At 41.4% G+C, this 25161-nt stretch overlaps 1 protein-coding gene across 8 annotated transcripts in view; it reads right to left on the bottom strand.

The window, feature by feature from the left end:
• LOC105671886 (serine/threonine-protein phosphatase 2B catalytic subunit 2) overlaps window positions 1–25161 on the bottom strand; it is a 118058-nt gene that overhangs the window by 16381 nt on the left and 76516 nt on the right. For 4 of the 8 annotated variants that reach the window (XM_012366407.2, XM_012366408.2, XM_012366401.2 and 1 more), the window contains 6 exons: window positions 24527–24672; window positions 11813–11952; window positions 8607–8778; window positions 8321–8447; window positions 7858–7938; window positions 4433–4465 (listed from right to left, as the gene is read on the bottom strand). In XM_012366407.2, the coding sequence (XP_012221830.1) occupies window positions 4433–4465; window positions 7858–7938; window positions 8321–8447; window positions 8607–8778; window positions 11813–11952; window positions 24527–24672 (699 nt within the window). Of the gene's footprint in view, window positions 1–4432; window positions 4466–4837; window positions 6473–7857; window positions 7939–8320; window positions 8448–8606; window positions 8779–11812; window positions 11953–24526; window positions 24673–25161 lie in introns of those variants that run through there. The other 4 variants (XM_012366404.2, XM_067353398.1, XM_012366405.2 and 1 more) reach the window with 2 other exon arrangements.

Genomic DNA, 25161 nt, shown 5'->3' with positions numbered 1-25161 from the left:
AGAAAAGCCAAGTCAACGACGACGACGACGAGGGCGACGACGACGACGACGATGACGACAACAGCAATGGCGACATCGAAGGACACAACTATCGCAGGATAAAGACAGGCCGGGAGGAATATATCGTGGTTGAATAGCTTGCTTATTAGAGGCTTCGATGAAACGTAAAAATACAATAATAGAGAGGAATTCTTTCTCCTCGCTTCGATTGAGATCTGCGATAATACAGCGATGGGAATCGTCTCGCACTGGCCAATTAAAGAGAAACATTCGAAAGGTTTTGATTGATAATTGGCCCTCAAAGAGACACGGGAGTAACATGATTTTTCATCGTCAAGGCAAATATCAGACGCATAGACCGCCAAATAATTAATTGCAATTAACTTTTCTAATTACCGCAGTTATTGTTGAGAAAGCAAACACGAATTTTGATTTTAATTCATATTTTTCTCGAGAAATATAAAGAGCAAAAAACAAGATAAAATCGGCAAGAGAAAATATCTCTAACGGGAAAATAATTTATTAAAGGAAAGCACAGATCAGCATTATGTCTCTCGAGAGGAATTAATTCGAGGAATTTGAGCGACACGGGTGAATTTATTCCGGACACGGCGAATTTTTATCGATCGCGCCGCATCCACGGCGAAATAAGGTGAAAGATTGCAAGATTCTCACCAAGACGACAAATCCGAGGGAAATGGAAAATATGTATAAGAAAGTAGGCGGATGTCGCAACTGGTCCACCTGACAACATGAAAAATGGCCCCGCGCAGAAAGACTCCCGGATACTTTCCTTTTTATTCCACGATAGAACTTACAGCCAGACATCATTCCTGCCTTTCTTTGCCCCCGCACAAAAGCCGCTTGGAAGGAGCGTTCAACATCAGGAGATACGTGACGGATGCTTTGACAATGGGACATATCTATCGAGACTGTATCACGCAAACACGAGCGATGTCAAATTGCCCGCCGCGCACGATACATTTTTCGAATAGCGGCCGTGTGTGTTCGGACAAACCCTTCCCCTTCGATTCGAGAAAGTACGCGACTCGAGAAAAGTAAGCGTTCACGACGGGATGTAGTAATAGCGATTGCGAAAATCCTTCTTTGATAAGCTGCGCGAAAGCTACGACGAGGGCGAACACCGGTGTCGAGATTATACATGACTTACAAGTTGATTTACGGAGTCGCCGCTCCCTCCAATTTCCCCGACGTTACACGCGCGATCTTAATTACGGCCCCAATTTCGACAGCCGAGAGCCTTTTACGCGAGTCTGCTTTCAGCCACTCCGTTTCGCTTGGCGATTGCGTATCGCGAGCGACTACGTGTACGCCTCCGCGTCGGAATGCAGTCGGCGGTGCGGCAGGAATGAACTCAATTGGACTCGAGTCGGCGTGCGGGACGAGAGGATAAGATGCCGATGGAACCGCGCTCGAAAGGGGGGCCCCCGCCCCCGGCCGGTTGATCGATGTTCCGTGGCCTTCCCTCGTTATCTCACGGAACGTGGTGCGTTCTATCGATCGGGTACACCTTCCCGGGCCGTACCGGAGCCTCCTACGGAGGACGACCGAAAGCCTCTTTTGCTCCGGATTTTGTTAGAGACGGGCTTTTCGCGGAAGAGAGACGCGAAGAGATGAATCGAGAAGGAATCCTTGTGCAGCGACATGCCATCCGTGGCGCGGATAACGGCGAAGCCGATGTCTCAAAGCTGACCGGAAATTGTCGAGAATCTTGTCGATCGCCGTTAGTTAATTAAATACGTCTCTCTCGACGTGCGAATTGAGGCACATTGATTTCTCGTCAAAACGAGAGTTATAAGTTAAGAAGTTAAAGAGCTTAAGAAGCATCCGGGCAAGTGCCAATGATAGACAGTTGTCGGGCTTTAATGTCTCTCGATAATAATCTCCTTTTATAATATTTTTATTTAATAACCTTCAAGCGATTTCGCATCCCGAGATGTAGCATGAACAGCGGCGCATTTATTATAAACTTTCTACTTAAATATCTTTTTGCTTTATTCTTAGAAAAAAAGGTAAAATATTACTGTTTTTACTCCTTTTCGTATTTTTTTATCAACGGCGCAACCACTTGAAGGTTAAATTAAACTGAAATTTTTGCATCGAGGAGATCGCTATGCGCGAGGAGTCGTGAGACACGACGAATTTTAATAGAAATAAACTTTAACAATGTGTTTTTCGTATTGAGAGCAAGTATTCAACGCATTAGCGCTAGAAATTCGAATATGCATTTCAAAGCGAACGGTTGGCCGGCGAATATTGTTCTCCGACTGTTCCGACCGATACCGGTGCACCTGAATCGCACGGCAACCTCAACGGTCCAGCAAAGAGGAATCTCTCGTGGTTGTGTCGGGGACCCGGAGAGAGTCCGGGCGAAGCCAGTTGCGCTCATAAAACCGGAAGCATTGTTAGTGGAGCGTCCAACGTTAGCTCGCTGGACGTTGTTAAGCAAGATACACACATTTCAACACACACACGCGCGCACGCGCACACACACACACACACAACGCGCACAGAAGAGCGAGATATCTCACGCTGTATCGTAAAGCGCGCAAATAAACCGAACTCAAATCAAACGAGCGAAACTCAAACGGGATGAGGGCTGCTTTAGGGTGCTGCTGAGAAACGGGAGGGAGAGACGCAGGCGGGAGAAGAGAGGGCTTCGAAGTCGTAAAACCGTGTCGCGAACGCCATAACGAATGCAATGCGGAAATTCGTCTAAATCCCAGAACGAGCGAAAGAGGGGAGAGGCAGCGAGTAAGAGAGCGAGGACGGCGAGAGAGGGAGGTGGAAACGGTGCGGAAGAGAGAAAAAGAGTGAAACGGTCGAATGGGACGCATATATTCACTGAACTTTGCCGACTAATCCGCCGAGTTTTATGAAGCTCTTCTCGAGGCGGATATAAATTCACGTGAATCTTCTGTTATTGTAGGCGACAGGCCTTCTCTCTCCAGAGTCGCATGAAGGCACGGTCGTATTTTCCGCTGCGCGTATTCGCGCGACGTTATTTTGGATTCGAGAGTGCCGGTAAGTGTCGGCGAGAAAGCGTCCACAAAAGTTTCAAGGAAAGAAAAACTTGTCTCTCGCGATCTCTTTACTTTGCAAAAAGTATCTTCATTCATAAATCGCTTCCGATCATTCTCACGCTGGAGACGCGACAAATTCACGTACATTCGGAGAGAAAAATTTCGAGTTAGGGACAAACTTTATGTATACTCAGTGTACGTACCGTTGAAAAAACATGGTTGGTGTGTTCGATCGTCGACGTGAAGCGCAAGAAGCAGGCGACAAAGGAGACAAAACGTAGATAAAAAAAAAAAAAAAAAAGAAAAAACAAATGGAGAGAAGGGGGGGAGTGAGATCACCGTGGTGATTAATTCAGCGTGTACGTAGACAACAGGGGTATGTGTGGTACAGAGGCGGCGATGTGTAACAACAACAGAAGTCAGTATAAAACGGAAGGGAAAACGGTAGGCAAGTGAACACGGCGCTCAACGGTGTGTTTTCTCTGACGATTAATTATGATGTTAGCTCAATCCAAAGTCCGGTTATACAGCACGTTTAAAGGAAAGTAGAAGATGATGACGAAGATAGAAATATGTAAGTATATAGATAGAAATATGTATATATATATATATTTATATGTATGTATATATATACAGGAACAAAGAGAGAAGGCAACTCAACAAACGAGAAAATAATATGCCGCATGGTACGTTCGTGTCGACGTCATTCTACTGGCATTAGAGCGTTCGCTGGCTATTTGTACATACGAGCTGCGTATCGTAGTTTCTCATTTAGCCGAATTAAAAGCATTCCCCCGATATGCGTAATGCTGTAAATCTTGAATAATTAATCAAAATAAATGTAGCTGGATTTTATGAACTCATTTATTACAATAAGTACAGATCAATAAAGAAGATCGCATAATGAGAAGCTAATTGTATCTCAATACTAATTCCAAATAAAAGCAATGCAAGTTGATATCATATCTCGTTGCGCCGATAATTAAATTTTTTACGGTAAACTGCAATATTTTTATGTTCTATCCACGTTACTCGATCGCGTGATCGCGAGAACCGCGCTCGTGCTCGACGAGAGTAGCAGAAATCGATCAGCAGAACGCGTCACAAAGCGCACCCGCGAAAAACAAGAGACAAAAAAAACAGAAAGGAACCGTAACGCAAAGAGAGATAGAGAGAAAGAGAGAAAGAGAAAGAGAGAAAACACTGGCAAAAGAAAAAAAGAAAACAGTTAAGATATATTATAGATATATCACAAATATATCGTATAATGCGGAAAAAAAATTAAAAAGAAAACTCCCGGTTTGGGTTATACTCTTGGCACGCTCGAAAAAGAAGAAAAAAATCTTGGCTCTTCAAGAGTAAGTCGTCGGGCTCTCACGGGGACTTACCATTCTTTTTTTGGACAACGACTTTGGCTGCGACTTTACGGGGGTTGCGGTATGCCGAACACGATCGGAGTTTTGAGTGGTAGTAGTAGAAGTAGTAGTAGAAGTAGTAGAAGTAGTAGTAGCATAGTGTCGTGCCGAGATAGGAGGAGTCCAAGGCCAGTGTGATTGATACAAATATAATAAAGAAGGAGTACGATAAAAGACAGTCAGAGAGTGCAACTTCGCGGGGGCGGGCGGGCGGTTCAGGGGGGGTTGATCAGGGGGGGGGCGGAGGGCGAGGGGGGGGTGGCACGTACATCTCTCAACAATAATTAAAGGAGGCGAAACCAGGGGGGAAAGGGTGGGGTGAAGGAAGAGTCGAAGGGCGGGAGGTGTCTTATTGATCGAAACACCGGGACTCTCTGCTTGAACTCTTTTCTTTTTTTTTTTTTTTTCTTTTTTCCTTTCTTTTCGATCAAGGCGACCTAGCCGCAACAGACGTTCTCGCGAGCGCGTTCTCTACGAAACGGCTTCGGGGGTTAGCGGAGATGCGAGGGGGGAAGGGGGGCGGGGCTGCTTGACTTTCTTTCGAGGCTTGGACCCGACCCGGTGGATGGATACTCTTAGACCCGTGGTCGTCCGCTCGGCTAACGCGACGGTATCGATCTGACCTTCCGACGTGACGCGAATTACGCGAACGAATCAGTCCCCGCGCGCGTCCCTTTCGGGCGCGAATGCATAATTAGCTGGCGGCAGTTAGTCGACGCGATTTGCTACATTGAACAATTTGACGAGTCGTAAAGATCATATGCTTCGACGTGAGAATGCTCGATTTATAGGCCGCGTGACGAGAAGAAAACTTTCGCGATCGTCACTGATCGCAAAGCTCCATCCGCCGGAGAGGTTCCGCCGGAAAGGTAATTTTAATCTTTTCTTCAAAACTTTCCGCAGAATCAATTATATATGACGACGAGAGGGAGAGAACTATACATACACATGTGAAATGTACGAAAGAAGAAGAAAATAACAAAAGAGACCAGCAGGGAGCGGAATAGGCATGACACGTGAGAGATGAGATCGACTATGGAACTCGGACAGTGGTAGAGTCGAACGGTGAATAAATGAAAATCGATATACGGATACTCTTGAATGACATAAAAAAAAAAAAAAATAATAATAATAATTGAGACAAGGCCGAGTGTCGTCTTGTCCGATGCGCTGCGATGCATGCGTGAATTAAAAATGCGTAATGCGCAAGATGGCAAAATGGCATCCTCCCCGGATTAGTTTCCGAGTCGAAAAAGTATTTTAAACTCGTAAAGCTCAAGACCTTCACGGTGTGATAGTTAAACGTGCTTTGGGAAACAACCAAGGGATTTGCGCCGTCTCGAATGCCATCTTGAACAAACGTATAGAGATAAGGTGAAGATGCTATGAATGATGCAGAAAAATCAAAGTCTACCGGTGAAGATGTAAAAATCCAGGCTATGTGCCGTCGAGACACGTCGAATATGTATTACACACATACATGTACATACGTAATCGGGGATTGAAAATAAAAAATCTCAAAGAGATACGGAGAAAGAGAAAGAGAGAATGTGAGAGGGGGAAAAACAAGAAAACCTCATACCTTAATGCGAAAAATTCTAAGTACCATGAAACAGATGGAAACTCTCGGAGATAACGAGAAAGAAACATATAGAAACTTAGTAAATATATATGTACACACACACGCGCGTGGAGATCATAAGGAACGAAAGATAAAGAAGAGAAGAAATGACTAGACGCAAACATACGTACGTTCTTCTTCTCCCGAGAAGGATGAAACGCGTCATCGCGGGCGAAAAGAAAAGAAGACGTAACAAAGAGAGGATTAAACAAAGGTGGAGAAAGAGAAAGAGAGAAAAAGAGAGAGTTAGATAGATAGATAGATAGATAGAGAAAGAGATAGAAGAAGAGAAATTCGACATCGAGAAACTACTATAAAATAGCTAAAAATGATAATCAATGAAGCTCTTAATCGTGTGACGTCTAAAAGAATCGAGCGGCGTTTCTTACCATCTGTCCGTGCAGCGAGTGAAAATGCAAACAGAAAGAGAATTCAAGATTTGTCTCTGGAAGTTCCAAGAGTGAGATCGTGGGAGGGTGATAGATAACTTTGCAAAAAATCGACTACTGTTCTTCGGCGCGACGTATATATGCGGGAGAGTCCGCGCGCTGGGATATTATCTTTAAACTTTCCTTCAGCCTTCGCTCGGAAAGGTGAATTTTCAGAGGTGCGCGAGCATTAGCAGAATCGTGTGAATCGAAGGGAGTGTATGAAAAATACATGGAATACGTAGAATTCACAGGTGCTGCTGTACCGAAGTCGACGGAATTGCGGCTTGAACGACAAAATCGATCGTGCGCGCGAAATCTTTCCGCGCGGCGAACGTATACGAGAAATTCGCCGATTGTTCCGAAAAAAAAAAAAGAATTGCATTAAATAAAAATAATACCGCATTAAATATTGCGCCCGATTAGATTGAAATAAAAATAAACTGCGCCGAATTAAAAAAACGATGAAAAATTGAAAGCGTATTCGCAATCCGGATGCGTCATTCAATTTTTATCGCCGCGAGAAAATGACAGCCCGCGCGTGGTTTTACGTGAAATTCGCGCTCGCCGCTATCCAATCCGGACGCACGTGCACGATCGATCTTCCTTTTCAGAGGAGAATGCGACGATTCGCAGAACGGGAGCGGGATTCCGCGATTCATTTTTCATCGTTAGATCGTCTCCGGCTCTTTTCTATCGGCTCGGCACGCGGCAGGACATGAGGGATGAATACGCGCATTCTCCCCGGTGCACGAAAGTGACGTGGCCTCTCTTAGCTCGTGTCGGAGCTTGTAAAAGATTTTAGATATGAGCGAAATCTCGGCCGGACTTATCGCGCACGTTCCGTCCGATCGTTCTCGAAGTGATGGATAAAATTGAAACGTGTCTCATCTCTCGCTCGTTATTAGAGCACGACGAACGGGAGCGAATTATCGAAGATGAGATTTAATGGAAAACTGCAGGTCGAAAGCTACCGCAAGAATCACACTCCTTTTCTACGATCATTTTCTTATAATTACATAATTGCAAAGATTTTAATTAATTGAATGCTTCTCTAATTCGATTGAAACGACTGAGATGAGATTGAGAAAAGTATTTTCGTCACGAGTTTAACACTACGCTGCGTGTGATTTTCACCTCGTGTCTCTGCACGATTTTTGTATTAGGCAAGTAAAATCCAGAAACAGACATCGGATTAAGAATAATTCCGAAATAAAGGAGTAAAAGAGACAGGCTCTGATCACGATATAAGAGCGACCAGTCTGAGTGCCGATTTTGTTCGAAACGTCTGCAAAATAATAGTGTATATGGATTAAGGTGGGGAATGTGAACTGAATGGTGGACATTACCTTCCTCGAGCGCGTCATCACCGTCGCTCATCAGCTCGTCGTCCGAGCAAATGTTCAGCACGTTCACCAACATTTCCGTGACTGAAAGCAAAAAACAACCATTCATTAAATGTTGAACAAAACATCTTTTCAACTTTTTTTCAGCTTTTGTTATAAAACCAGCAGCTCATCTCTCTTGATATTATTAATTTCAGTATCATTCAAGCGATAACAAAATCTCAAAATTATGACGAAAAAATTAAATTTTTATCTTATTATCTCTATTAGATATTTTTGCAATTTATTAACACAAGAGCTGCTGAAAAAACGTTGTAAAAATCTGTATAATTTTGAACAATAAAAAGTTTATCATATCCAAATGTTTCTTATGCTACTTTTTAGATACTTTTCGCAATAAATTGAAAACATATCACGTGAAAATATAATGATTTTGAAAAGAAGTAGATAGTTGAACACAGCTTACCTTTCTCGCCGACAAACGGCAGAGACCATGTGAAAACATCCATGAAGTTGGGCAACCAATACGGGTGTGGCGAGCAATTGAACTGCCTGATGTTCATCACGTTGTTCTCGTACTTTAAAACCGCCGCCTACGGGCATAACAAGCATCGAAACTTTACGATCGCACACCGATAAACCGCGTAACGTAAAATGTTCCGAGTTGAACATAAATGCGACAGTTAAGTTAATAATCAAAGTAACCATAGCGGCGATAACATTATAATACACGAGAATATAAAAAACTTTACCTTGTTGTTGTACACGTCGAGATAATTGGGCGCGCTGAAAATTGTGATAAGCGATGGGAAGCCCGTCGTCTGAGATTTTCGGTACATACGATATCCGGCGTCTTGAGCCTCGTGCGCTCTTATGATGCTGAGCAAATTGTTGTTCTGAAGAAAATCGCAGCACGCCGCATAACTGTAAGCACACATTATCGATCGGTCGCTTGAAATTGGATGGCTTGATTAACGATAATTACTATAGAATAATTACTCCTGGAAAGTTTTCCGAGCACACGTAGACGATTGCCTATATCGCTATGTTTGCTTAACAAGTGTTAACTAAAATTAATAAGGAAATTTACACGACACAAGAGATTCAACTTAGAAGATTTTAATGTAGAAAACAATAGTTATTTTCATAAATTTATGTGAAATAAATAAAGCACATGCAAAGTAGCTTCTGACTGCAGAGAGAAAAATCTTAAGATTTAAAAGTCCGCACTATAACACGATGCGTGCTCTTTTGGCACTCGCGTTGAATAATTGCTCGGGCGCCAAATAATCAATCTTAACTTGTCGAGAATGTACAACGACCAGAATCTTGCTTAATGTAATTCTAAGAATTTGCACAATTGTTAGAACGTTAAACATTTAAGTTCCGCTGTTAATTTATTTCCCAAGAATGCTCGGACTTCGTCTTTAAATTGCAAAGTTTTCCATTAATGCAAGAGTATCCGAGTCTTTCGTACGACGCGTAGCTTTTACTAATGATTCCTCGCTGTCAAGTGGACACTGAACGACAGACGTCACGAATGTGCGGGTTTACGTAAACAAATTAAGCCCGCAGAAGATATCAACGGGGCCCTTTTCGCACTACCATAACTGACCCGGCCAAAGATCGTGAGAAATGTTTGCGCCACGTCGTGGCAAGGTCGTTAGCAGCCATTAAGATCCGTTCATAGCGCCGACAGAGATTAATGACGAGATGAAATCTCTCGAAAACCGCACCGAGCCGCTCGCAGGCGTGACCGCGTATCGATCCCCGGACCGATGAATCTCAACATCGATACGCACGCGTCGGTATAACGATAAGATGATTTATTCCGCGCGGGCGTTGTTACGGCGCCACGGGAGACGTTCGGTTTTCTTCATCAAAAATGTATAGCCACTTCGTATCATTAGAAAGTAATCAGGAGCTTCTTCGCGAGACGGACGTGCGGCGGTAAGTAGTACGAGCCGGAGTGTAGTCGGACGGACCCCGGCCGGCGATTACTGCCCGACTACTTGCATACCGCCCGAGACACGCGGTGTGATTTATGTTCGCGTGAAACTTAATGCACACTCGCTATCCTCCGACCGAAACACGATAATGCGGGAATCGAAAATGAGGAGTTAATAGACCAGCGTTGAATATCTTCATAACGGCGTTATTATCTTATCGCGATCGCGATCGCACTTCCACGTTACGTATGTATCAATGAACAACTTGATCGTTACAGCTATAGCTTTAATTCCCGTGGCAGCTGCTCGAGAAATACCGAAGCGCGGTGTATATTCTACCACATCGCGCACAACGGTACCAGAATAAAAATATTTAATACAAACGTTTCACATCGATCCATTGTTGGAAATTGTCTTGGACCGCGGAAGATTAAAATGTCTCTCTCTGCGGAATTCCATTTATTACATCCCGTCTCTCGTAGACACGCGCGCACAAGCGCAAGTCGAGCGGGAAGCGTTACGAACGAGCACGCGAGACGGCTGACACTTAACGAATCTCAGTGCTCATTAGCACGGCCGTTCGTATAATTAGCGGGATCAAGCGAGAGGAGCTGTCGTGTCTGCGGTTTGCTGACGCTGTCGTGCAAACGCGGTCCGTTATTAATCCTCGCGCAGGACAAACCGCGGACGTATTCCACGAACACCGACGAAGAAGGCCGCGACGCGACAAGGGACCGAACGTGACATATGTAGAAAGATCCGGTGGAGGAAAGCAACTCTCCGAAGTCGCCGAGAAACAGAGGGTCCAAAGTTACCTCGTTTCACGCTGTGTGATCACGCGCGAGAGAGGGCCGCGCCCAGCACGACTTCCGATTGCCCTGCTCGCCCGAGACAAACGGCGAGATAATTACCCGCGTTGGAAGGAGCTACCGGTGGCTGGAAGGGAAAAACGAAAAGCGACGACCGACGACGACAACCGCGAAATATATCGCACAAGCATATCGCATTTCCACGACAAAGAGCAAAAAGAAATCTGACACCGCCGGGTAGCAGTGTGACGGTGTGCGTTCTCGCGTATTTCTCTTTTTCTTCTCTACTAATACAACCTTTATTATTACATTAACGTGCTGTAATAACCGATGACCGGCGCTATAAATATCGGCGTGTTTCATTAATATATCGATAAAACCAATAAGAAATAACTGTAACTGCATTTTTATACAATTCCGACTAAAATCGTTTTCTAACACTTTCAATACGCGCCTCAAAATATTGTAAATCTAATTTATACAGTTTTGTGTTGAAATTTTTTGCTTCAAATTATATAACTGATACATGAAAAAATGTATAGAGTTAAATTTCCTTCTTTTAAGGTACGGAATTTTTAGTCGATATTGAATCAATTTTTCCTTCATAAAAATGTTAAAATATTCATAATTTTTCAATTATACGCAAAAATAAAAAGTAAATTAAAGGGAAGAAAATAATACATTCTTCAGATAATTTCAAATAAATTTTACTTTGATAGAATTTTAATTGAAGACTTTGTTACAAAAATATATAATAATAAAAATTAGAAAATTGCTATAAATAATGGTTTCTCTCAATATTTTCGCAAGAAAGAAAATCAACCCGCAAAATTAAGCTTAATAAAAGACACTCACAATCCTTAGACTCTTGCAAAATTAATTGAATTTTAATCCTTAATCTGTAATATTAATCTAGAAGACCAGCATGTTCTTCTTTCATCATAAAAAATTTTATTATATAAATTATACTTATTTGAAATTATTTGAGAAATATTTTATTACTTTCTTCTCTTTGCGCCAAGTATTGTTTTTTAATCGCGTATGAATAAAACGTTATAAATATTTCAACATATTGTGTAATCGACAAAAGAAATCTACGCGAGAATAAACATAAAAAATCGAATAGTGCTCGACTAAACTGATTCTAAATTAAAACACATAAGGTTCGTATTATAAAATGTCAAAGTACGTCACACTCACCTGTAAAAGTATGAACAACCCCTGACGCTATTGTGAGAGAAGTGCTCCGCGTTCTTCTCATTACCGAAGTCCTCGAGAGGATCCGACCAAAGGAGATCGCACATCGGGCCAAATGCCGGCGGCTCTTTGAACCTGTCCAACTGAAACAGCAAGTCAACATGGATCAAATTAGCTCAAGGAATTAACTGGCAGGACATGGGTCAGCGTGACCGCGCGCAAGCACATCATCGAGTGTAATTGTATGAACCGTTGTCGCTTCATTCGCAAAGGGCTGGTTGGTCACATTACACTTTAAGCGATCTCCCATTCGGAGGTTCAATTAGTGCGTTCCGTTACACATGACGTTTATGTGATTTTTAGTGATTCGCTATTGAGACTTTATTCGGTTTAATTTTAATTCCGAAAATACAGTCAAAGAGAGAGTAGCCTTAATAGACTTATATTACCATTTCAATTATGTTCTTTGATGTTTAAAAAATATATCTTCGGTCTCTGAACGCAGAATCGGCTTAATTTGATAGCGATTTGACAGCGTCAATATGTGTATCGAACGCGATCGAGTCTCGAGGGCGACAACTCTAGTACGAGTTTACGTATTATGACAGCGCTGAGCAAGGTATACTAGGATCGTCTGTAGATTGCGTTAATTAGACTACCCAGGCTGACAACATTCTGCTCACCGCGGATTTCGAACTGTCTATTGTTTGCTACTAAACCACTAAACTCCGAAATCCGGTATTCAGCGTTGTTAAAACGGTTGTGGCAGATATTATCACATTAATCTCATTTGTCACATGTTATCTCGTTTTTACATTTATAAAATATAAAAAGGCAATAATTCAGATTAATTATATGTGATAAATTTAATGAACTTGTGCTTTTTCAACCTCAGAATATTATCATTATATAGTAATACTTTATTTCCGTGAAATATTTTATGTAAAGATGAATTGGATCGGGGCGGACGAAGCGGATCGTTTTTAAACATTTTATAATATTTTAAAAATCCACTCGATTCGTCCGCGCTTGTCTTGTTTTTTAATGAATTATAAAATATTTAAACCAGTTTGCTTCGCTCGACGATCTGGGTTCACTCGCAGTTACCTTACTGCAGGAAATACGATATTAACTTATAAATAAAATATATATAAAACATAATATCAAAATTACATTAAATACTGCATTAATATAGAAAATGTTAAATAAAAACAAAAGCTCCTTAAAAGATTGACATTGATAAAGATTATATACAAAAGCTTTATGCATTTTAGGTTCATCTGACTATTGTTTTTTAAGATAAAAATACAAAAAGACAAGAGGTGATGTAATAATATTACAATGTATTTCACTAAATATCGTTTCAAATCAATATTAAACTCGAAAAATAATAAAGCTGTTATATGTAATTACCTATCCTATATATTTTTTCAGTTTTATCATCATCGATAATTTATTCACAAATTGGACGCAGATACAGACAAAGTCACTCTCGAGTCATAAAGCATTTACAAACGCGGCCAAGATTTATTCTCGCCCGGCACCGACACGAGCCACTCCCCTGGAATCGATGTAAAAGCTCGAAAACTTAGACGACGAAGTTCGGCTCCGCTGACGAACGAGTTCTCGAGCGGAGTGGATATCGAAGTCGGAGAAAAGCACGCAAAGACAGACGCCGCAACGAGAGCCCTCAAATATTTGTTCCGTTGATCTAATCTCGCCGAGGAAAGTCCGTCCGCGTGATCTCGTACCCGTCAAGCTGCCTTCGGAAATCGCGCTTAATGACTTTCATGAATATGAATGGTTCGAAAGCGGAAGGAGGCATTTCGCACAGCGGAACGTCTTGCCGTTGCACACGTTCTCGTCTTCGCCTCGAGCTGCAATCAGTGCTGATAAAATATTTGGAGACGAAAATTGAGATTTTGTTTGTTTCACTTACTTTTTTTTTGCGCGAATTACTGTACTTTTTAGTTTTGAATACCGATTAATTCTATTTTTCATAACATGATATCACAATCCCTGATATAATTTTGCGATATCGTCGTGATTCGTCGTGATTCGAAACTTTCTCGTAGATTTTATCGAAATTTTTTTAATTTTTCACGTGTGATATTTGCGTCAAATAATTCGACATTGTTGCACAAACGACATGAAAATATTGAACAAAGTTTCAAGCCGGCTCTAGGTGATGCGTTTATTCGCTAAATATTTAGTCAAGATAAATAATGCGTACAGTATCGGTATGTCAACGTGACAAACATGTGATGAAATGCATCTTGTAAATGCAGCCAATATTCATGGAATATTTAATGAACAGTAATGTGTGTAGCGCCGAGCATAAATTACAAAAAAAAAATGTTTGATCGCAAATTTTTTATATCATAAACAAACGCAATAAAATTAACTAAAAGATTAAAGTCTTAATTTTTTAATTTGTCTATATCATTACTTGTAGCCACAAAAACAAAAATTTTCAAAGCATTTTTATTGAAAATAATATCTTGCGTCCAATTTTAAAACGGCGCTCGAGCAAATAATAAATTAAAAACAATACTTTTTAAAGAAATTATTTTTGCTCAGAAAAATAATAAATATAATTTTACATATTTAAATACCAAAGCTAACATTCAATTATAAAATCCGTCAAATTTTTTAATATAATTTATGTAAAATAATTTTATTAAAATTTGCAGATAAATCTCGTTGCGTAATGATTAGTACTTTTTGTAATAAATATATTATTTTAATTAATAGTTTTTAAATAAATAAAAAACTTATCAATTTTCCGTTGCATTTCTAAATGTAAGTTTTTGCAGTATTATTGACGCATCTGATAACAAACCGGACTTCACTTTCACGATTAGCCGAACCGAAGTTCGTAGCACAACGTGATCTTGATGTCAACTACGAGTGACATGTAACAGGTAGCGTAATTACGCTGAATAGGTCGCATTAGTTCGCGACCCGCTTCCGCGTGTACACATGCAAACGCGCATTGGGCGTTTATTATGATATAACGAGCAATTAGGGCATGATGATAACAACAGTTGCATTAAGTGAAACGAGCGTGTCTTACATCTTCTATCGTGTTTGCAGTGTCTATAATGATTCACAATAGCGCTTTATTCTCACCGTCGTCGATTCCATTCTTGTCGTACTTTATCCCGTAATCTTACATTTCGTAATTACAAAACTTTAATTTATACGAAACGTGATGTAATGCAGTGATTACACCGTCGAGTCTCTGCATTTAATTTTATATATCAAAATAAATAAATTTCGGTTAAGATTTTTCGAATAAACATTTAATTATATCTTGTTGCTGATGTCTACGTATATGCGTAAGTATGACATCATTCATTGTTAATAAAATTAATCCAATTAATTTTTTGCATCGAGATCAAATAGCAAATCGCCATTCTTTATATCTCTCTCGAGATACAAAACAATTCTTTGATCGTGCCGGTTCATTTAAAAGAAACATTAATTAAAAATATGGTTTCATGCCAAACTGCGGTCGCCGCAATGGCGCACACGTGGAGGATGAGGCAAGAAGCGACGGAGAGAAGAGGAAAGAAGTGGATTCAAGGATGAAGGCGTTGTACCGCGGCACGAAACAAACGTAATTTAACATGGCGCTCGGCTCATTTCCTTAATGGAATGTTTCCTTTGCCCCTGACAGACATTATGCATCGTCCGTGGATTACGAGCGAAAAATCGCCCTTCGCCGTCCCTTTTCAACCTTCCGCCGTTAGCAAAACATTCGTAATGCGATTCTCGCTCTTCACGCCACTCTGTCGCCATTGCGCATTCGCTCGCTTGCTCACTCGCCCGCTCGCTCATCTGTGCATCGCTCGATATCTCGAAACACGCATTGTGTCGTGTATCACACGGAGCGCATCTCAACGGTATCCTTTTCGCGGTTTCCACGTGCAGATCCCTTTCAATCACGGCGTTCCCTCTCACATCTCCTGCGCGATGACGCGTGTTGAATCATATTTGCCACTTTATCCGCGCAGCTCGCGTAATCCGTAATTTATAATAATCTTTGAAAAAACACGCTGTAAGATCAAAGATAAATTCATTCAGCGAGAGTTCATCCGCTTATCACTGCCGCAATTCTCCGAAAGCAGGCAAAATACGAAAATGATCTCGAATGCAAAAGCCGCAATGTGTTGCACACAAAAAATTATTAAACAGATTTTAACGTTGCGTCTTGAGTGAATTATTATCAAAGTTGTTTATAAAATAATATTGGGAAACACCATTAATTACATTACACATCCGCACACATTTTTTATTCCATAATTTATTAAATATTAAAAAAAATAAAATAAAAGTTATTTACTTGATTTAAAAGTTAAAAACAAATATAAACGTGAAATATTTACTATTATCTTTGAAAGCAATGAATTAAATGTAAACTAAGTGAAAACTGTATGTATTAACTTCTTTAAATTATTACATTTTTCTAGCTCTCTCGCTGTTACATTCTGAAATACTACAAAGTCAAAAAGTAAAGGAACAATTAAGGAATTAAATCCTTTCAAAAAATTCTTTGTACCTCTTATTATAGTATAAAAAAAAATTTAATATGTTAAAAAGAACTATAATATTTAGATTCATCAAACTGAAATATCGCCATACATTATCGTCTGTATACACGTACGGACAATCACGATACTGATGTTTATCGATACGCATACAGTAACAGCGAAAGAGTTAACATGCCAGGGATATATTGCTTTACAATGCATATTAAATTCAGCAACAATGCGCTATTTGAGAGTAGTAGCGCAGCATACATATAGCATATAGTAGTGTAAACAAATGTGCGCCATTATATAGTATAATTTTGCATAACAATAATATTGAAGTAAAAATTAAAATATATGCGGTATCATGCGCCATTTATACGCAACATCCGATTCAGTAAATATTTTTATTCGAATTTATCGAAAAATCTAAGTTTCTCTCAAATTCGCGATAAAAATCCATAAATTTATGCAAAATTTCGCTAAAATATATCTGAATGTTTATTTTATAATTAAGAGAGATTTTTTAATTCTTGTTTGACAAACTAAAAGTTATTTGCAACATATTATGCTTATATATTGTACTTATCTGCTTATATATTGTACTTATATTTAAAAAAATTCTACATATTTAGAGTCAAATATCTAAAAGAAATATGGTAAAAGTCAGGGAAATTTTCTCTGCATTTTGTTAGCTTAATTAGCTTGTCATATATGTATTATGGATTTATCTTTTATTTGATCAAACGCTAAAACCTCTTTAAAAGCGGCTTGCGGCTCTTTACTCCTGTTTGCATAGAAGCGGTATTCAACGTTGTTTATTTTGCTACTAACGATTACGTATACGTGATACGAATTTTTTCGACTAAAATGTGTATAATAAATATTTTCTCGGTAAAAATTTTATTAGAGAATGTTATTTGTAAGATATTTTAGCAGTAAAGTCTCATAATTAAATATATAATAAAATATTATTCCAGACTGGAAATAAGAGCATAAATACATTTACGATGATACGAAAACTGCCGTAACGGAACAGCAGGGCTGTTTCTTGAATGCGCTCTAATTAACTAAAATCTCTAATCTGCGTCTCTCTTTTAACGCAGATGTTCATTTAGAGAACAATAAGACGGTTAAGTTAAAGCTGAGTTAAGGAATATAAACCCACCCTGTGATTTTTCGCAGCAGTACGCAGAGACTGGGTTTCCGCGATAATGAGATTACATGATTACGCGTGATTGTAAGCGTACCTCGTCGAGACTCAAGTTGAAGTACTTGAAGCATAATCACCGTATCCCGGAGCTCCAAAAGTTTCTCCACTCGGCTCATAATAGTTCGGCTCGTTAGTCACGCGGAATATTTCGCGCTGATAACGCGAGACGCGATAGCGCTTGTTATTGAGAATTTGGGCGAATCGCATTGCCTTTGTGCGCCGCGCGCGCAAACAAAAACTCTCGCGCGGCAGGAAAACGAGCAAATGTCGCCTTTGTGCGAAGTTTTACGCGCACAAAGGCGAAGTTGTGACGAAAAGATGGCGGAAAAAACTGAAAGGGGTGAATAATACCACCGCGAAGTTCCGCGGTCTCAGAATTTCGATATAATTAATAGAGCTCTTCGCGGAAGCGCAAATAATGCATTAATGCGGTCTATTCGAACAAACAAGGTAACGAACGGGGTTAATGAAGTCGGCGCGGATGCGGTTGTTACACTAATTAAATGAAATAATTAACGATAGTAATCTCCGCGGATCGCGTTTAACGTTTTCGGATAAAACGCTCACGCTTCTTGCGCGCGGAACAATAACGGCCGCCGCGCTCACGAGCCGAGAAAAACCGTTCGATTGCTGTTAAAAGCTGAAATAAATTCACGTTAAAGCGCGAGAAAAACGTCAGGTTGTCCCAGTGTTTATTTCGCGCGCTACCTATTTTAATCGTTAGTCAACGCGATTTCCAACTCAAACGCTTTACACATCATTTCGCTACAGTGGAGAACCATGTTATATTTATTGAATAAGATAGAAATTAAAAAAAAAAAAAAAAAAAAAACTTTAAAGAAAAGGAAAAGCGTTGAAAAGTCAATACAATTTTCTCCGCGCGCCGTTAATTTAATTAACTTTTCATGTATGTATTACAGACGTAAAGCTTTCTCGAGGAAAACAAAGTAATCCGATATCGATTTCTCGTCATCCGACTGTGTCATTTGACGCATCATCCGCACACGTTCGCAATCTAATTTGCAGCCGCTATATAAACGACCGAGGAAACTGCGCGACTCGCGCGACGGCGGATACGACGATAATATTTTAATGACGCGTAATTAAAGCGGCAAGTTCCCCGACAACCTCGATCCGCCGGCGCGATCGCCTTACGCCGGATTATATAATACTTCGTCCGTCCAGCCGTTGATCCCACCACTGCGAGATACATCTGGCCTCCGGTCGAACTCCGAGAGCTTAGCGGCTCGACTTTTTTTACGAACGTCATCTCGCGACCGGAGGGGAATTACCGGAGAGCCGCCGTCCCCGTTGTTGTTGTCCCGCGATGTCATTTGGTATTCATATATCGCTACATCGCTCGCGCTCGCGAAACACGCCTTTATGCGCCGGGACACACGGAATAATGTATGCCGGAAAGAAGAGCGACATGTCCATTGTATGCTGCAACGGCATTCCTATATCCGTCCGCGCCAAAAGGAGCACGCTAAAAGAGCATTGCGATTCTACGAATTAACATGTTGAAATGAGTCGATGCAAATTACGCGACGCGACAGATAAAAGGGAAGCAGCGAAAAAATATCTCACAATTTCCATCTCCCGTTACGTTGTTCGAATGAATGAAGCTCATTCTCGCTCTGATATCGTATCATTGCTGACAAATCAAAAGCATCTCCAAGATGGAAGATATTTTAGTGCGATGGACATTCCGCGAGTAGCTTTAAACTCTTAATGATCCTCGTGAAAGGGAAAAAAAAAACTCTGGCAAAGCTGCATTTGTTCTTGCAATTATCGACTTCCGATCGTACTCCAATTTCGAAAAACTGAGAAGAGAAGCGAGCGCGCTCGAGATAGCGCGACTAAATCGCGATAAATGTTGGACCGCGGAACGAGCGACGAAGATTTCTTCGGTTTCACTTCGATTTTCCTTCCCCTCTCTTTCTCTCACCTACACGTGTACTCCCGCTGTATGTACAGCCTCGTTCGCCGCGATTGTTCACATAGGAAAAGAAATCGGGCAATCGCGCGGGACGAGAACGGACAAGAAGTGGGTTAACTATCGCGTGATCTCCCCCGAGAAATGGCTCGTAATCTGAAAGAGTAGATGCGATTCTCATCCGGTTTCTCTCCTTCAGAACCGTTTCTATTTCTCGAAATCCCGCGAATTTATTTTTCGGAGACACCGCATGGGTTGAACCACAGAAATTGCGGATAACATTAAGCATCATTTTTTGCTCCGATGTAAAGAGATAATATTTGTTTCCACCTGCATTATTAACAATTCTATTCGAATTTTAAAAAAGTCCTAGAATTTGAAGTCCAAATGTTTTTTGAATTTGAAAAACATTTCGCTAAAAAGTTTTCGCTTGTCGGGAAACGAGGTAGCCGGGAAACCGGAGATCGTTGGAAAATCGCCGTTTCTCGTTGCGAGGTGGTTTTTAGTTCTTTACTTCCACCACGGCGCCGATTTTCCCAACGTTCAAAATAGACGTGAGCGAGAAAGCCTCGGGGGATTATTAATTGCCAGATATGTTACCCCTTTCCCCCTCTTACGTTCAATCGACGGCTTTTTACGAAGCGTGTCACGTGACGCGTTTATATCGCGAAATGAAGAAGCGAGCGGAATCGCGAAACACTTTCCGTCGGGGAGGTAAACAACTACTCGTATCAGCTTTTAAATATTTATGGAAAGGAGTTTGTGGAACGATTTATATCTTTCACGATCTACATACGCGTGTGTTACATGCGTGAATAGCTCCGCATTTGCCCGCCAAATCGCACAATATTCACATGATAAATAACGAAAAATTTTAAATAGCCTCAGGTTTTTATAAACACAATTTGCAATTCCAAAATTCGACGGTAACAGTAGCATGAAAAATTCTAATGTATATCGCTACAAATCTCCGCAAAAATTGTGAAAATTGTGCTACGGAAAATACTTAATTTTCTTGCATTTCCGTAAAAAAAAAAAAAAAAAAAAAAAAACAAAAAAAAAACAAAAAACGCGTTGAGAAATGAGAAATAATGATTATTTCAATTCAAAGCACAATAAAAGCTGCAAGGAATCATCCTTGACATTAATCCGCCTTTTTCCGCGTTACGCGACATTTAAGAAACGTTGCGTCTCATGACACATTTCACCCCATGTCACATAAACGCATTTATTATCGCACTTCTGATTAAAGTTTCGTCGTGAAAACTTAACAGAATAATTTTCTCAATTTTCTGCTCGTCCCCGAGAAGCGCCCAAAGCAAACGTCGTGTCGGGTCAACGCGTTTCAAGATTGCTCCGGCGTTCTTTGTACCGCTTTTTCCTCTCCCTCAACCCCTCTCTCCTTCGGCCTTTTGCTCGCGCAATATTATTATTATTCTTATTAAAGCGGTTTCGCGCGACGCGACGCGCATATACGTGCATACGCGCATGCGAGCGTGCAAGACGATTAACTTAATAGCGGCGCGATAACGCGAGCTCGCCCGCTATTTAAAGCCGCCCCCGGAACACGATCGCATAAATCGCGAGTTTTCAGCCGATAAAATGCACGCGCCCTGCACGATCCTATCCCCCTCCTGCCGCCTTCCCGTCGATAAATTAAGCGAAGTTAATACGGCATGACCGATGCAAGATTGGACGGCTTTAATACAGATCTACGGCCCTTGCGAGGCTTCTGACGCTTAAACGCTCGATCATTTCTCGATGCCTCGTTTCAACGGATTCCTTGAATCGCTGAATTGTAACGTTCTCCGTACTCCGACTTTTCCGAAGACGTACGCACAAAAAATTCGCGAGAGCTGAGATTGGAAAAGCAATCTTAATAAAAAGCAAATTTTAATAAACGTTGAAAACCGCGCGCTCTCTGCGTTAACTCGCAAGGTTTGTGCAAACATGCCTTCCCAATTTAAGCTTTGAAATTTAACGGTAAAAAATATATGCGTTTTGTGTATATATATAAAAAAAAAAAAAAAAAAAAAAAATCGACGCACCCTCAAAGCAAGTCTCTCCGTCCGGTGAACTTTCATTAAAAAATATCCGTGTCTTAAATATGTATTACTTCAACACATTCTCTAAGTCGTTAATTGTAGCTTTTCGTATTTCGATTACAGACTAACATTTTGTAAAATTACCTAGAATTATCTTATCAGGATGCACCAAACGGCACCACTTAAAAAACATTCTAAATTTATTCGTTGCTCTAGAAATTTAATCAACGAGCATCTCATTACTCTCAACGCAGCAGAAGTTTCTGACGGCAATCCTACGTCGCGTCATGCGTGTGAGTCAAAGATTCAGAAGGATTATCCGCAAGAAGCGGAAAAGAGGTTAAAGCGTCGCTGGAAGCGTTTCTAAAGTGCAGGACGCGTACGGTCACGTTTTACGGTCTCTTGCTCTCAAAGGACTCGCGATATCGCCCAACCGAGACTGTCAATTTCCATATCAAACGCCCCGAAACGCCGGCGATAAAACCAGTCGGAAATAAAACATGGATTTCGAAATTCGGATTGGCGATAGCAAAAGGATCGAAATCGCGATCGGAATTTACAGATGATAGATTCGAAGAAACTCTCGCTCGATGAACGGGCATATTTATCCGCGTCATTTCAGATATCGCCCGCGTTAAATATTATCTAGTGTGGGAATATAATATAATATAGGAGCGAGGAAATTATGTTTTCGTGGTGTTGCAAACAGTCGAGATAATAAACAGTCCGGATATCGGCGATTGTTTTCAAGCGATAGAATATAACAGTAGCTGACGAACGGAAGCGCTTTCGCGAGTCGATTTTTGGACAGAGTCATTTGCGAACATCGAACCCGGATAGACTTATCTCGCGGAATTGAAGAGCGCTGCTCGCCCTCCTCGTTAGTCTTTGAGTGAAATATCAATCGCGTATATTTGCATCGCGAATACGTTTTCTAACTACAATTTAAATACATCTTTTGACTATTGCCATTTATTTATTTTATTCCATTTATATTGACTTCGAGAAGCAACCATCCCTACACTAGTTAAACGTTAATGATCTGCTCTGACGCGAAATTAAGTTCACTGCTAATTAACCGCTGCAACTTTCCCACGCCGTTTCGCAATCGCGATTATATCTGCGCGATATTCCTCGCCTTTTTACATTTCGCCCGTAATTTACCCGGCGATGTTAAATACATTTTCCGTTAAGAATTTTTTATTCGGGACATGTCACGTTCCAAATTGCCGAGGTACTCGAGGATCAATCCACGTTTTGCAGCGCCGCATCATCGCAATCGCGCATCGTTTCTCTTAATTAACCTGGAAACGCTGAGCTCCACGAGATCCATCGATCGCACGAGATTGTCGCGCTTTTATCCAAACTCCTCTCTCGATTCTGACCGCGATCTCGAATGCCGTATATATATCTTTACGAGGGTACAACGCATAAATAATAAAAAAAAAAAAAAAAAAAAAAAGCAGAACAACCCGAAACGAGACGAAATCCAGGCAGCTAGCGTCGTCAAAGCACGGCAGAACGCTTTCGACGGGCGCGGTCCGCTCGATATGAAAATAGCGCGAGTTTTTACGAGCGCGGGAAAACACGAAACTGCTCATCATCCTCTCGTCTCTCGAGAGTGTCGGCTCGAAACCGACATCGATAGCCGGGAAATACGGTTGTCACTCGGAAATTTCGATTGCCAATGTAAAATGCGGGGGAAGGACGCGAAGCCCTCGAAATCGAATGGAATGCGCGTTAACTCGGATAAGACCGGACTTGCGGACGGGAGAGTTCAATAAATCCTGATGACGCGATTTTATTTTCCGCTTGTTGTCGCTTCGACGCTTCGCGATTAATAGACAGCTGAATAGATACACACAGTCCCGGCAATCTTTCTCGCCGAGGGCGCACAATCGCTGCGCGACGAGTCGAATATACATATTCACGGCGCTTAGCGCAATTACGCGCCTACATTTTCATATACAGATAATGAAGGAGAAAATAATGCTGGCTGCAATAATGACGCTAATATTCAGAACGGCAATCATTAACAATTCCATCGATCGGCGTAATAATAATATAATAATAATTAACGCGCGATGCAAAACAATCGCGCGAGCGCATGGTACCTTCCTTTCCGAAATACATCGCGACAATCACATTACGCTCCAACTATGTATTTCATACACATCGCTATTCCATGCACAAGCGGGACTCGTTTTATTGTTTATCTCGAATCTAAACGCGAGTAATACGGCCGCTATTAGGATGTCGAAACAAAAGGGAGTCACGGGGGAGAGAACGACGACTGGCGATCGTTGATCGGTGCGCGTGCACGCACGCTCTCTTAGTGTGTGTGCCGCACGCAATGCAGGAAGGTAAAAGGCACAGGTGGACAGATCGATAGAGCAGGTGGCAGCACGTCGGTGCTCCCTGGTTCGCTTCCGGTGCGGCGGAGAGTCCAATGACACCCCGCCGCCGATCGAACAATTGGCCTCGGCACGATTACGAGAAATAATATCAAGGCTAATGCGCAGAGGGAGGGGACGCGATAATCAATGATCGCATCTCGTTTCGCGCTTAAGATGCGAAAATGGTTTTAGTGGTGGCTTAACCCTTGGATGCATGACCTTCTGACAAAAGTTCGCGAAAACTTGAACAGCGGAAAATCGATCTCGACAAAATTAAATCCAGCATTATCGAAAAAGACAACTTGAAGCTTCCGCAAAAATTACCCACAAAGGAAATAAATTCGGTAAAAAGATTCTAGAAATATTATAAAAGGGAAAATGGCATAAAAAGATAGCAAAGAGCCCTTTTCTGCATCCAAAGATTAAAGACGCTCATTTCTCTGATGTCAAATGTTGATTTTACGCAAGAAATAAGTTTCGCGTCTAAATAGATTCATGTAAATATTAATACAATGTTAGCCGAGATATACTTAAAGGTTAAATAAAATGATGCAAGCATGCAATATAGAATCGTGTAAAAGAGTTCACTTACTTTGCGAATGTCTTCTAAATTGTGAATTTCCGGCGACAGGCCACCGTGTACGCAGAGGAACTGTTGGTTCATGAGGGCGGCGAGCGGCAAACAGTCGAAGGCATCCATGCACGCGTCGTACACCCTCTCGGAGTATTTTATTTTACCTAGAAGCAGAAAAGAAATCGCCGGATTGAAGCAACGAGTCCCCTTCGACACGATATATGAGGATGGGTTCTCTCGGATCATCAGCGTTACGGCGTTTACGGCGTTTACGGCGGCACGGACGCCGTCCGGAGTCGCTTTCGACTAACTTTATGCGGGACACTTTTTATGTGAGACAAGACGCAGAAGATCGAGCGACACGTCTAATCCGTCGTTACGAGCGACGGTGGGAAATAAAAGGGAAAACGACGCGAGGGAGCCATGAGGAAGAACGCTGACAAGCGACGTGGGATACGCATGGCCGGCTGCGGACCATTCCGCGAACGAGCCGTGAAAAGGATGGCGAACACGGGAGCTATTTTACGTCGCGTCCCTTCCGCCAACCTTTTCTCTTTCCGCGCAGAATAATGGATACTCTTCGCGAGATGAAGGGGCACCGCGGCCGTCCACGCCTGTTTTATGTTCTTCCAATTTCACCGCGCGACGCTAGC

Source organism: Linepithema humile, chromosome 4 (assembly GCF_040581485.1).
Source record: "Linepithema humile isolate Giens D197 chromosome 4, Lhum_UNIL_v1.0, whole genome shotgun sequence".
In the NCBI taxonomy this organism is placed as follows: Eukaryota; Metazoa; Arthropoda; class Insecta; order Hymenoptera; family Formicidae; genus Linepithema; species Linepithema humile.
The sequence above is the reverse complement of the archived record's forward strand: the minus strand, read 5'-3'. Positions and strand labels throughout refer to the sequence as shown.